We start from the raw sequence: 15029 nt of genomic DNA on the forward strand, positions 1-15029 counted from the left end.
TTATTTGCTGCACCTGCATACTAACCTTTTGTATTTCATGCATAAGGACCCCCAGATCCCTCTGTACTGCAGCACTTTGTAATTTTTCTCCATTTAAATTATTTTGCTTTACTATTTTTTTTGCCAAAGTTGATAACCTCACATTTTCCCACATTGTACTCCATCTGCCAAATTTTTGCCCACTCACTTAGCCTGTCTATATCCCTTTGCAGATTTTTTTGTGTCCTCCTCACAATTTGCTTTCCCACCCATCTTTGTATCATCAGCAAACTTGGCTACATTACACTTGGTCCCTTCATCCAAGTCATTAATATAGATTGTAAATAGTTGAGGACCCAGCACCGATCCCTGCGGCACTTCACTGTTTGCCAACTGGAAAATGACCCATTTATCCCGACTCTCTGTTTTCTGTTAGCATGGATAGAGGATTGGCGAACTAATATATTATCCCAACCCTGTGAACATTCATCTTGTGCAATGACCTTTTATATGGTTCCTTATTGAATGCCTTCTGGAAATCCAAATACACCACATTCACTGGTTCCTCCTTATCCACCCTGCTTTTTACATCCTCAAAGAACTCCAGTAAATTTGTCAAACATGAAACCATATTGATTCTGCTTGATTGAATTCTGCTTTTCCAAATGTCTCGCTACTGCTTCCCTAATAATGGACTCCAGCATTTTCCCAACGACAGATTTTAGGCTAACTGGTCTATAATTTCCTGCTTTTTGTCTGCCTCCTTTTTTAAATAGGGGCATTACATTTGCAGTTTTCCAATCTGCTGGGACCACCCCAGAATCCAGGGAATTTTAGTAGATTACAACCAATGCATCTGGTATCTCTGCAGCCAATTCTTTTAAGGACCTAGGATGTAAGCCATCAGGTCTAGGGGACTTGTCCGCCTTTAGTCCCATTATTTTACCGAGTACTACTTCATTAATGATTGTACAGGTGCAGCATCCAAAATCCGGAGTGGCAAGGTCGTCCAGAATTCGTAAAATGTTCCGGACTCGGGACGCTGCCGACCTTGGGCCTCGCCACACCACCCCTCGCCGCCGCCCGACCTCTGGCCTCACCACGCCGCCGCCGCCGCCCGACCTCTGGCCTCACCACGCCGCCGCCGCCCGACCTCTGGCCTCACCACGCCGCCGCCGCCCGACCTCGGGCCTCACCACGCCGCCGCCGCCCAACCTCGGGCCTCACCACGCCGCCGCCGCCCGACCTCGGGCCTCACCACGCCGCCGCCGTCCGACCTCTGGCCTCACCACGCCGCCGGCCGAACACGTCCACGGCGTCTGGGTCCGCCCGAACACGTCCATGGCGTCGGGGCCCTGCCCGACGACCTCATCGCCCGACGACCTCATCGCTCTTCGGCGAGCACCCCTTCCCCCCCCCCCCCGCCTTCTGACGTTCCGAAATCCGGAAATACCCAAATAATACAGATGCAGCGTCCCGAATCCGGAATGGCCTTGGTCCCGAGAGTTCCGGATTCAGGACGCTGCACCTGTATTACGTTCCTCCTTCCCATAGTCCCTTGATTATTTACTATTGGGATATTTTTGGTGTCTTCTACCATGAAGACCGATACAAAATATTTGTTCAACGTCTCTGCCATTTCCCTGTTCCCCATTATTAATTCCCCAGTCTCTTCCTCGAGGGGACCAACATTTACTTTAAACACTCTCTTTTTTTCCTTTTTATGTACCTGTAGAAACGCTTACTATCTGTTTTTTTTATATTTTGTGCTAGTTTACTTTCATAATCTATCTTCCCTCTCTTTCATTTGTTTAGTCGTTCTTTGCTGGCTTTTTAAAGTTTCCCAATCCTCTGGCCTCCCACTCATCTTGGCCACATTGTCTGCCCTTGTTTTCAATTTGATACCATCCCTTATTTCCTTAGTTAACCACGGATAGTTATCCCTTCTCTTACAGTCTTTCCTTCTCATTGGAATATATTTTTGTTGTGAGTTATGAAAAATCTCCTTAAATGTCTGCCACTGCTCATCAACCATCCCATACTTTAATCTATTTTCTCAGTCCACTTTAGCGAACTCTGCTCTCATACCTTGGTAGTCTCCTTTATATAAGCTTAGGACACTGGTTTGAGAACCAATTTTCTCACCCTCCAACTGAATTTGAAATTAAACCATGTTATGGTCACTCATTCCTCGAGCTGGACCACCGCCTCTGTGCCGCACCTCCCGCCTATTGTGTGACCTCTTTGCCTACAAAGATGAAAATGGGAATGGTTACCAGAGGGTCCATCTGCTCTTGTGGCGCACACACACAACCACCAAAACACTTATACCATACTGTGAATGTAATAAAATCTTCTCTTTATGGCCTTGGGAGTTGCACGTGGTTCATCAGGAGGACATCGAAGTGTAGAAACATAGAAAATAGGTGTAGGAGCAGGCCATTTGGCCTTTCGAGCCTGCACTACCATTCAATATGATCATGGCTGATCATGCAACTTCAGTACCCCACTCCTGCCTCTCTCCATACCCCCTGATCCCTTTAGCCATAAGGGCCACATCTAACTCCCTTTTGAATATATCCAACAAACTGGACTCAACAACTTTGTGTGGTAGAGAATTCCACAGGTTCACCACTCTGGGTGAAGAAGTTTTTCCTCATCTCGGTCCTGAATGGCTTACCCCTTATCCTTCGATTGTGACCCCTGGTTCTGGACTTCCCCAACATCGGGAACATTCTTCCTGCATCCACCCTGTCCAATCCCGTCAGAATTTTATATGTTTCTATGAGATCCCCCCTCATTCTTCTAAATTCCATTGAATATAAGCCTAGTCGATCCAGTCTTTCTTCATATGTCAGTCCTGCCATCCCGGGAATCTGGTGAACTCTCTCAATAGCAAGAATGTCCTTCCTCAGATTAGGAAACCAAAACTGCACACAATACTCAAGGTGTGACCACACCAAGGCCCTGTACAATTGCAGTAAGACCTCCCTGCTGCTACACTCAAATCCTCTCGCAATGAAGGCCAACATGCCATTTGCTTTCTTTACTGTCTGCTGTATCTACAACGCCTACTTTCAATGACTGATGTACCATGACACCCAGGTCTCGTTGCACCTCCCCTTTTTCTAATCTGTCACCATTCAGATAATAATCTGCCTTGCTGTTTTTTCCACCAAAGTGGATAACCTCGCACTTATCCACATTCTACTGCATCTGCCATGCATTTGCCCACTCAGCTAACCTGTCCAAGTCACCCTGCAGCCTCTTAGCATCCTCCTCACAGCTCACACTGCCACCCAGCTTAGTGTCATCTGCAAACTTGGCGATATGAGTAGAGGCCCAACCTACTCGACCTTTCCTCATAAGTCAACCCCATCATCCCCGGAATCAACCTAGTGAACCTTTTCTGAACTGCCTCCAAAGCAAGTATATCCTTTCGTAAATATGGAAACCAAAACTGCATGCAGTATTCCAGCTGTTTACTCCAGCTTGATTAAGCTGTTTTTGTGTACACTTAAATTGAATGTATATAGTTTTAACTGCATATACAGAGCCTTATATAAGCTTCTTGGGTGTGGCCTCGCCAATACCTTATATAGCTGTAGCAAGACTTCCCTGCTTTTATACTCCATCCCCTTTGAAATAAAGGCCAAGATTCCATTGGCCTTCCTGATCACTTGCTGTACCTGCAGACTATCCTTTTGTGTTTCATGCACAAGTACCCCCAGGTCCCGCTGTACAGCGGCAGTTTGCAATCTTTCTCCATTTAAATAATAACTTGCTCTTTGAATTTTTTCTGCCAAAGTGCATGACCTCACACTTTCCGACACTTGATTCCTGAGATGAAGGGGTTGTCAAATGAAGAAAGATTGGGCCTATAATCATTGGAGTTTAGAAGACTTGGAGATGATCTGATTGAGACGTATAAGATTCTGACGGGGTAGATGCAGAGAGGCTGTTTCTCCTAGTGGGGGAATCTAGAACTATGGGGAATAGCTTCAGAATAAGGGGTCGCCCATTTAAAAATGAACAATTTCTTCTGAGGGTCGTGAATCTTTGGAATTTTCTACCTCAAAGAGCTGTGGAGGCTGGGTCATTGAATATATTTAAGGTGGAGATAGACAGATTTTTGAATGATAAGGGGGTCGAGGGTTATGGGAAGCAAGTGGGGAAGAGGAGTTGAGGCCAGGATCAGATCAGCCATGATCTTCTTGAATGGCGGAGCAGACTTGAGGGGCCAAATGGCCTACTCCTGCTCCTATTTCTTATGTTCTTGTGTCAATTAGCTCTTTCCTCCAATTTATCCAGGCAAAGTCCTCTCTCGTGCCTCTGTAGCTTCCTCTTTAATAAAACTTGGTTTTTGACACTCTTTTCTCTATTTTAGTGTTCAATCTCATTCCTAATTTTTCTCCTACTTTATGTTGCTTACCTGCTCCAATTCATTACCTAGAACCAAATACAGTTTGTTGCATTTTTCCTTGTAGGTTTTATTAAGCATGGAGTTACAGAGCAGTCTTTGGTGCATTTTATGAATCCCTTAATATTTAAAACCCTTTCAGATTATTAAAGTCCCCCACTGTTGCTACCCTATTATTTCTGCAGAGCAGGTCTCCAGTCGTCTTGGTTAATCCTGGCCACTGAACCAAGACCTAGCTCTGTCAAGCCCGTGTAGTGGCTGGTGTACAACGGCCACCCCACATTTAAAAAATCCACGCACAGGCATCTTCCACTCTTCAATATGTAGTTCGCGACCTGGAATATCAGTTCCTTCATCAAAACACCTGTGAACTCATCCCTTTTTTAGTGTGAAAGCAAGCCATCCTCGATGCGAGGGACCGCTTCAGAAGTAAGAAGATTTCTGCATACCTTTCTGAACTGCAGATTTCCTTTCCAATATTTTTTCTCAAATTCCCTGTGCAGACCTCTTGTACTCTTTTGTTGTGAAATACAAGCTCTGGCTGAATGCTTTCTTTCTCTTTGAAATGCTTTTCTACCCACTCCATTTATGTACCTGAGAGGTAACATGCTATTTGGGACTCTGGTTCCAGCTGCAAAAGAGGCAATCGTTCCCCATAACAGTGGTGTGCTCCATAGCAGCCACTTGCTTATTTTTCAGTTTGCTCTGTAGTGTTGCTTGTGATTGCTCTTTGGTGTGTTGTCTTTATTCTTCACTTCGTGAATATCAAGCGCAATCTACCTGTTGGACAAATCAAAACTCTGGTCCCTTGTGCTAGCTCTCCTGTCTATCCCCGATTTCTTTGTGGACAGTCTCCCATACTTCTGCTTCTCTATTTAGGTCATACGGGTGATCAACGAGTATACCTGGAATATTTCTTCCCTTGTATGTTGCAGAGTGTATTCAGCTGATGCTCCACTTTGTCGTCCTCTGCTTGGATTATGTAGCCTTCTGACACTTTGTACATGTATATTCCTCCTGGATACTCCGTGGATCAGGAATGCCTGCATCTCGTTGCCATACTTACGCACATCAACTACTGCACTACACACAAGTACTAAAGAATATGGGCCCAAAATTGGTGGAGGTACCGTCGTAGTACCACCCAAAAAATGCAATTTTCGTCAAAACACTTACATACCGCCCAAAAGTGCTAAATTTGTGACTTACCACCGACATACCACCGGAGCTGCATACCGTCCTGGAGAAGGTGCTTTTAAGTCGATCCTAAGTGGGCGGTATGTACACAGCTGACCAGTTTGTATGATCTTTATAGTTCTCCATAGTTAATGTATTTTTAAATGGATGGTAATAAGGCAATAATATAAAGGTCCTAATAAAGCTTTATTTACTCCTTTATTAATTAACTATAATAAAATGTAGTCTCTTCCCGCCCCGCCCCCCCCACCCCACAGCGATCTCTCTCTCTCTCTCTCTCTCTCTCTCTCTCTCTCTCTCTCTCTCTCTCTCTCTCTCTCTCTCTCTCCCCCACCCCCCACAGCAATCTCAGGCCGGTAGTCTCTGGCCTCTCGTCAGTGTTCCTCGGAGGGCGGAGCTTCACAGCAGTATGCGCGTACGCACAACTCTGGAGCTGACGATTCCCGAGTTAAAAGCCTGCATTTCGCTCCCACCAACTGCACTCCTCTCTGCTTACCGCCAAGAAAAATTCAATGAAATTCCCACCCTATGTCTCTTAATTAGCCCTCTAGTTTCAGGCCAAACGTCTCTTTAATGCCAAATTGTGAATTGAGCCAAAATACTGTCCCTTGAATGCCTTGCACATTTGTCATTTACCACAGCACAGCCAGTGTCGGAGCAGAGAATGACTGGTCACACCTTCAGGAATGTGCATGCGCTAAATCCTGAAGTTACGGTCAGTTTCAGAGAGGCGAAAGCTGACGGTTCACCATCATTATCCACTGCAAAATCCAGGCCAATGTATTTACTTTTACATATTTTACCTTCACTAGCACTCCATGGAATCGAGCTATTTTTTTACTAGTTAATTTATTATACTACATTCAATTACAGTATGTATATTAATTAATATACCCATCTGCATTGTCTAAGTTCCTTGTTAAGACACTTTCCGATGTAGCTACTGAACTTCAATTTTTTTTTTTAAATAACTAAATTCACTGAGGGATACCCCTTACTCGGCTCCCAAAGGGAAATATTTTATTTAGGGTAAGCATACTTTTAATTGCAGTGCACCAAACAAAAATCCAGTAGTTTATAAAAGCAATTGGTACTCTCTTGGCCATTAGATTTTGAACCTAGGTAATGCCAACCATGACTTGTTTTCAAATTCTTGATTGGCTTTTTGAACCCATATGATTTTAGTACAGCGTAGTCATGGTCCGGTAGAATGCCAATTGCCTCATTCCAAAATGTTCCACTACCTGGCCTTGTCAATCATAGCATTACTATCAAAACAGTGCCTTAGTTAAAACATTTTCATGCTAGAGTAGTAACTATCCATAGTCAGGGGCACAATCATAAAGCAGAGCCTCTGGACACTTAATCTTCATGTGCTGACTTTGGATGGGTCATTAATCTAATAATTCAGGAAATTGCAGTGAATAAATACCAGTCTTAATGTAGAGTGTATTTGCATTTAATCCAGTGGACCGCTAACATATCTTATTGGCTCAGCAAAGTAAATATATCTTTGTTGAGCAGGCTTATTTTGAATTGCTTCTCTCACCACCAACTAATCTGTGTCTTCTAAGGATCAAAGGGCAAGGTTGGATTTGCGTTGTAAGATTCAAACTTGAAGAAAATATCGATTTACTTCTTTGTAAACCCTTTTTCTATAATTTTTTATTCCACATGTGAACCCATGTTAGTCGAAATTGAGCATAAAAATTGATTTTTTTATTCCAGCTCATGAGATTTTGGCTTCACCTGAAGTGGTGGTTTAATGGTCCAACAGTTAGAGGCAACACAGCATTTCTCATCATCCTGTGAGTGGCATGAAGTGGATTGAAATTGACCTTCATTCTACCTGTTTGTCTGTGTTGGACACCTTGCCTGTCGACCCCTGTTAATAGGTAGCACTATTCTATTTCCAGCCAGGTAATCCTTGCAGGGAACACATGTAACACCTGATGCAGGTCCAAAATTTGGTGTTCATGGACAGTGGTGCAAGGCGCAGATTCAAAAGACAAAGTGCTCGATGTAATTTGGCTAGGTGACATTAATGCACTTTACACGCTCTGCTTGATGCCTTTTAATATCAGCCACACTCAACATAACGGTGGATCAGCTGGTATTCATGCACTCGCTGTAATATATAATATCCCCACTTTTTCAGTAGACTATCTGGGAAAACTATCAATTTAAATCGGACACCACTGATTCATGTTTTTAAAATCAGCCTTGCCCATTAGGTTTTTAGTATGGCAAAAGTGACGACCTTAGTGCCATGTACAGATATTCAGAGTCTATTCCAGATCTTTTCTTCAGCTACTTTGGCTGGTAGCGGATAAGTGAATATGATAGATTAACATGCTCCAATTTTCCTTTTTTCTAGGAAAAGCCTTTGAGTCATTATTGGGGAGGTGGGACGGTATTGCTGGAACTGACTTCAATTTTTCCATTCTCCTACTCTGATAAAATGACTTTTCATGGAAACTTGTTTTTGCCTGGATATTGTTAACAATAGAATATTTAACATTGCAATTTTATTGGTGGTTACCAATGAAATTCACTTCCTGATTGAAAGCAAAGGTACAGAGAGTCATTTTCTAATGTGGGTAGGTTGGAAATACTGCCGCTGTGTGTTTCTGCATTTTGTTCAGGACAATTCAATGTATTGAGACATACACAATAACCTCAGTGGATCTGACCGTGACCACTGCAGTAGTGTCAATTGCATTTTAAAAATAGTCTAATTGACAATTAATATCTGACTGTATTTTGTCGAAACTTCCCACTCAGGTGTCTTTCAACCTTTGGTATTCAAGCAATGCCTGCTTCTGATGATGTAATTAGATTCCCTAAAAGAAAACAAAAATGCTTCAGAACACCTTTTTCAGGGTAAAACAGATTATAATTTGGACTGGTTCTTTGGTGCATAATTACATCTTGGTCAAAAAACTGCTGCAGTTTACCCATTTGTGTGATGCTTGTGATTTTGGGATCTTAAAATAATGAATGACAATAAGTAACGTATATCATGTTATCACTACTACAAGATTGTAGTCTCTTCCAATTTTCAACTGATCTTTTGTGCACTCGGTCTCTCTACAGTTATGGAGTAATTGCCAGTGGCTGTGCAACCTGCCCAAAGCTGACGTGTGACCGCTCAGGCTGTGCCACTGAATTCTGTTACCACTGCAAACAACTTTGGCACCCGGACCAAACCTGCAGTGAGGCTCGTAAGCAGAGAGATGTGTTTATGGCTGGAATAGAAAAACACTCTACCTCTCTTATTCACAGTGAAGAATCAGACAATGGTAAATATTGATTTTCTTGGAATGCAAAAGTTTCATGCAAGTTATTTTCCTTAATGCTTAAGATGCAGTGTGTTGAAATGCATTGCTCCCAAAGAGTCCTAAACAAGTTCATCAGTGCACATATAGAATATAAGTGATTGGACTAGCTATTACATTATAGTCATGTCCCTATATTGCAACAGTGACTACAGTTCAAAAGTACTTCATTGGCTGTAAAACGCAATAGGACATCCTGAGATTGTGAAACATAAGAACATAAAAAATAGGAGCAGGCCATACGGCCCTTCAAGCCTGTTCCGCCATTTAATACGATCATGGCTGACCCGATCATGGACTCGCGTCCACTTCCTTGCCTGCTTCCCATAACCCCTTATTCCCTTATCGGTTAAGAAACTGTCTATTTCTGTCTTAAATTTATTCAATGACCCAGCTTCCACAGCTCTCTGAGGCAGTGAATTCCACAGATTTACAACCCTCTCAGAAGAAATTCCTCCTCATCTCAGTTTTAAATGGGCGGCCCCTTAGTCTAAGATTATGCCCCCTAGTTCTAGAAAGGCGCTATGGAAATGCAAGTCTTTTTTTTTTACTGTGGTTCATCAGCAAGGTTAAATATTATTAAATATTGACTTTCCAACGCATTCCTGGCTAGCTTCCCATTTTCTACCCTGCGTAAACTTGAGGTCATCCAAAACTCGGCCGCCCATGTCCTAACTTGCACCAAGTCCCCATGCTCGCTGACCTACATTGGCTCCCAGTTGAGCAATGTCTCGATTTCAAAATTTTCATTCTTGTTTTCAAATCCCTCCATGGCCTTGCCCCTCCCTATCTCTGCAATCTCCTCCAGCCCCCCAAGATATCTGTGCTCCTCTAGTTCTGCCCTCTTGAGCATCCCTGTTTATAATTGCTGAACCGTTGGTGGCTGTGCCTTCAGCTGCCTGGGCCCCAAGCTCTCGAATTGCCCCTCTAAACCGCTCCACCTCTCTACCTCTCTTGCCTCCTTTAAGATGTTCCTTAAAGCCTACCTCTTTGACCAAGCTTTTGATCATCTGCCCTAATTTCTCCTTATGTGGCTCAGAGTCAAATTTTTGTCTTAACTAAATTGTAGAAGTGAACGATAAATATGCCTTTTCATAGATTTGTGTAGGTATTCGTTTAGAGGCATATAGGTTGCCGCCGCACATACTCATAGTTTGTGTGACTTCTTTCCAAAAGCCTGTCAAAGAATCTGGGACTAGAGCAGTTAATATTTTCACTGGGCAGGCAGCCAGTAAATATGAGTGATTGGAGAGGTCATCAGACTGTATTGCAGTCAGGCTAGTCATTGTTTCTTTTCTGAGACTGATACACTGTATAGAGATTCCCTGTTCATTGTGAAACAGAAATTGAAGAATACAATCAGGAACCGTTGAGTCGGACACATTTTACAAATGTCACGTGCCACAAGGAAAGCAGAGATTTTGTTAGTCACATTTTTTTGCGCAATATTGTCATTTCGTAAGGATAGGCAGAAAGGAAAAGGAGGTGGGGTAGCTCTGTTAATAAAGGATGAGATAAAGTACTAGGTAAACTAATGGCACTAAAGGTGGACAAGTCCCCTGGACCTGATGGCCTGCATCCTAAGGTGGCTGCAGAGATAGTGAATGCATTGGTTGCGATCTACCAAAATTCCCTGCATTCTGGAGAGGTTCCAGTGGACTGGAAAACTGCAAATGTAACATCCATATTGAAGAAAGGAGGGAGATCGAAAGCAGGAAGCTATAGACCAGTTATCCTAACATCTGTCATTGGGAAAATGCTGGAGTCCATCATTAAGGAAGTAGCAGGAGGACATTTAGAAAATCATAATGCTCTCAAGCAGAGTCGGCATGGTTTTATGAAAGGGAAATCATGTTTGACAAATTTGCTGGAGTTCTTTGAGGATGTAACAAGCAGAGTGGATAAAGGGGAACCAGTTGATGTCATGTATTTGGATTTCCAGAAGACATTCCGATAAGGTGTCACACAAAAGGTTACTGCACAAGATAAAAGTTCATGGGGTTGGGGGTAATATGTTAGCATGGATAGAGGATTGGCTAACTAACAGAAAACAGAGTTGGGATAATTGGGTAATTTTCAGGTTGGCAAACTGTAACAAGTGGGGTGCCACAGGGATCAGTGTTGGGGCCTCAACTATTTACAATTTATATTAATGACTTGGATGAAGGAACCGAGTGTAACATAGCCAAATTTGCTGCTGATACAAAGATAGGTGGGAAAGCAAGTTGTGAGGATGATGCAAAGTTTGGCAGATGGAGTATAATGTGGGAAAATGTGAGGTTATCCACTTTGGTAGGAAAAATAAAAAAGCAAATTATTATTTAAATGGGGAGCGATTACAAAATGCTGTAGTGCAGAGCATTCTAGGGGTTCTTGTACATGAAATCAAAAAGTTAGTATGCAGGTACAGCAAGTAATCAGGAAGGCAAATGGAATGTTGGCTTTTATTGCAGGGGGATGGAGTATAAAAATAGGGAAGTCCTGCTCCAACTGTACAGGATATTGGTAAGACCACACCTGGAGTACTGCAGACAGTTTTGGTCATCTTATTTAAGGAAGGATATACTTGCATTGGAGGCAGTTCAGAAAAGGTTCACGAGGATGATTTCTGAGATGAAGGGGTTGTCATATGAAGAAAGGTTGAGCAGGTTGGGCCTATGCTCATTGGAGTTTAGAAGAATGAGAGATGATCTTATTGAAACATAAGATACTGAGGGGGCTTGACAGGGTCGATGCAGAGAGGATGTTTCCCCTCATGGGGGAATCTAGAACTAGGAGGCATAGTTTCAGAATAAGCGTTCGCCCATTTAAAACAGAAATGAGGATGAATTTCTTCTCAGAAGGTCGTGAATCTATGGAATTCTCTACCCCAGAGACTTGTGGAGGCTGGGTCTTTGAATATATTTAAGGTTGAGATAGACAGATTTTTGAATGATAAGGGAGTCGAGGGTTATGGGGAGCGGGCAGGGAAGTGGAAGTTGAGGCCAGGATCAGATCAGCTATGATCTTATTGAATGGCAGAGCAGGCTCGAGGGACCAAATAGCCTAATCTTGCTCCTATTTCTTATGTTCTTATTCAGCGTTTCTACCTTGCATTGCAAGGTAGGATATACTAGCTTTGGAGGGGATACAGAGACGATTCACTAGGCTGATTCTGGAGATGAGGGGGTTACCTAATGATAGACTGAGCAGACTGGGTCGTTACTCGTTGGAGTTCAGAAGGATGAGGGGTGATCTTATAGAAACATTTAAATAATGAAAGGGATAGACAAGATAGAGGCAGAGAGGTTGTTTCCACTGGTCGGGGAGACTAGAACTAGGGGGCACAGCCTCAAAATACTGGGGAGCCAATTTAAAACCGAGTTGAGAAGGAATTTCTTCTCCCAGAGGGTTGTGAATCTGTGGAATTCTCTGCCCAAGGAAGCAGTTGAGGCTAGCTCATTGAATGTATTCAAGTCACAGATTGATAGATTTTTAACCAATAAGGGAATTAAGGGTTATGGGGAGCGGGCGGGTAAGTGGAGCTGAGTCCACGGCCAGATAACCATGATCTTGTTGAATGGCGGAGCAGGCTCGAGGGGCTAGATGGCCTACTCCTGTTCCTAATTCTTATGTTCTTATGTAAGAGTATAAGAATAATTGGATACAATTATTAAGAATGACAAACACACATGGTTAAATTCCATTTATGAAATCAGTTGTTACTCCAAACAGGAAAGTTTGATTTGTTTCTGCTCTTCATATATAAGTTAGGAACTGGAAAAGGATTTGGCCGAGTCCTTTTCAAGTTGATCTCGATATCACCTTCTCACCCCATCCCTTCGTCCTCTCTTTTTCCTGTTGACTTTTAAACCAAAAAGTAATAACCTTGCACCCAGATGGATTGTAGATTACAGATTATCTAATTGATGATTTGGATTGAAAATATGCAGTAATGGAAGCAGATTTAGTCGGCACAGCACCATGATCAGATCAAGGCTGGTTTAAGGCACATGCGATTCCAATAGTCACAGAGATCCCCATCTCATGCCACCCACTGTGTATAAGTCTTGCAGCCCTGATTTATCTTTTTAATCTTACTGAGGTGCTATATAATTCTAACTGCTGCTGGTTGCTCTCACTGAGACACTGCTCCTTGTTGCCAGACCCAGAATGAATCCTCACTTGGACGAGTCTGTTAGCACTGCACGAGCACCTCATTTTGACAGGTGGCCGCCAAATTTTAATTGCAACTTGTCGCAGTGCAGATATTCCATTGTGATTTGGCTCTTATGTTTGTCTCTACTGTACTTGTAAAGATGTGTTATGTTGTGCACTGGAACAAAAACCAAAAAAAGAGAAATGAATAGAATACAAGAATGTATCAGATTGTACGAGCTTAGATATAAATTTCTGAATTTTGTCAGGGAATATTGTCTCCAACTCCCGTTTTCCCACTTGCCCGGAATTAAACCAAGTCTTTCAATATTTGGCTACTGGAATTCTGGGGAGTGGCCCAAACCTCTTGAGCTAGCCCAAAATCAGACATTTCACAGCCACTTGAGATATCAACTTGAGTGTTTCATCAGATCTACATTCTCAATTATGAACAGGTTCCCATTGGTTCGATAGTTTAATTCCACTCCACCGGGGAGCTTGTTGAGAGTGAGATGTAGCATTGTAGCAAGGAAGATCGAGAAGAGCGTTGGCGCGATGATGCAGCCATGTTTGACCCCGGTCCGGACGTGAATTGGGTCTGTGGTGGATCTGTTGGTCAGGATCACGGCTTGCATGTCGTCGTGGAGTGGGCGGAGGATGGTGACACACTTTTGGGACAGCCGAAACGGAGGAGGACGCTCCAAAGTCACTCACGGTTGACAGTCTAGATCCAAGGTCGTCCCATCCTCTGTCATCGAACTACAGTCCGCGGATGACGCTTGTGTCTACGCACATTGAGGCCAAACTCCAAGCCATCGTCAACATCTTCACCGAGGCGTATGAAAGCATGGGCCTTACACTAAACATCCATAAGACAAAGATCCTCCACCAACCTGACCCCGGCCATACAGCACTCTTTCCGCGCCTCCCCTCCCCCCCCCCCCCGCCCCCCCCCCCCCCCACCCCCCGGTCATCAAAATCCATGGCGCGACCTTGGACAATGTGGACCATTTCCCATACTTCGGGAGCCTACTATCAGCAAGGGCAGACATCGATGATGAGGTCCAACACCACCTCCAGTGTGCCAGCGCAGCTTGAGGAAGAGGGTGTTTGAAGAACAGGACCTCAAATCTGGCACCAAGCTCATGGTCTACAGGGGTGATACCCGCCCTCCTATATGGTTCAGAGACGTGGACCACATACAGTAGACACCTCAAAACGCTGGAGAAGTACCATCAGCGCTGCCTCTGCAAGATCCTGCAAATCCACTGGGAGAATAGACGCACAAACGTCTGTTCTCGCTCAGGCCAACATCCCTAGCATCGAAGCACTGACGGCTCCGTTGGGCGGGCCACATCGTCCGCATGCCCGACATGAGATTCCCAAACAAGCGCTCTACTCGGAACTCTTACATGACAGGCGAGCCCCAAGTGAGCAGAGGAAATGTTTCAAGGACACCCTCAAAGTGCAACTTCCCCACCGACATCTGGGAATCCCTGGCTGAAGACCATCCTTAGTGGAGGAAGAGCATCCGGGAAGGTGTTGAGCACCTCAAGTCTCATCGCCAATAGCATGCAGAGATCAAGCGCAGACAGTGGAAGGGGCGTGTGGCAAACCAGATTCCCCACCCACCCTTTCCTTCAACTACTGTCTGCCCCACCTGTGACACTGTAATTCCCACATTGGACTGTACCTGAGAATTCACTTTGAGTGGAAGCAAGTCTTCCTCGATTTCGAGGGACTGCTTATGATGATGATGATGATGAAGAATCTCAATTATACAGCAGCATGATTTTTGATTCCCATCTTGCAACAGACAAGAATGTGAGTGGAACAAACTGTAGTTAGCATGATCCCCTCATCCAGAGTGCCATTGAATGAAACAGAAAAATATTTCTCAGTTACTGATGCTCTTATTAAATAGAAAAACAACAGATAAATATTTGTCAGTAGCTTCT

General features: G+C 43.7%; 1 protein-coding gene across 8 annotated transcripts in view; it reads left to right on the forward strand.

Moving 5' to 3' along the window:
• Positions 1-15029, forward strand: part of LOC139267320 (E3 ubiquitin-protein ligase RNF19A) — a 121564-nt gene that overhangs the window by 63842 nt on the left and 42693 nt on the right. For all 8 annotated transcript variants that reach the window (XM_070885440.1, XM_070885442.1, XM_070885441.1 and 5 more), the window contains one exon: positions 8693-8898. In XM_070885440.1, the coding sequence (XP_070741541.1) occupies positions 8693-8898 (206 nt within the window). The remainder of the gene's footprint in view (positions 1-8692; positions 8899-15029) is intronic.

Source organism: Pristiophorus japonicus, chromosome 7 (assembly GCF_044704955.1).
Source record: "Pristiophorus japonicus isolate sPriJap1 chromosome 7, sPriJap1.hap1, whole genome shotgun sequence".
In the NCBI taxonomy this organism is placed as follows: Eukaryota; Metazoa; Chordata; class Chondrichthyes; family Pristiophoridae; genus Pristiophorus; species Pristiophorus japonicus.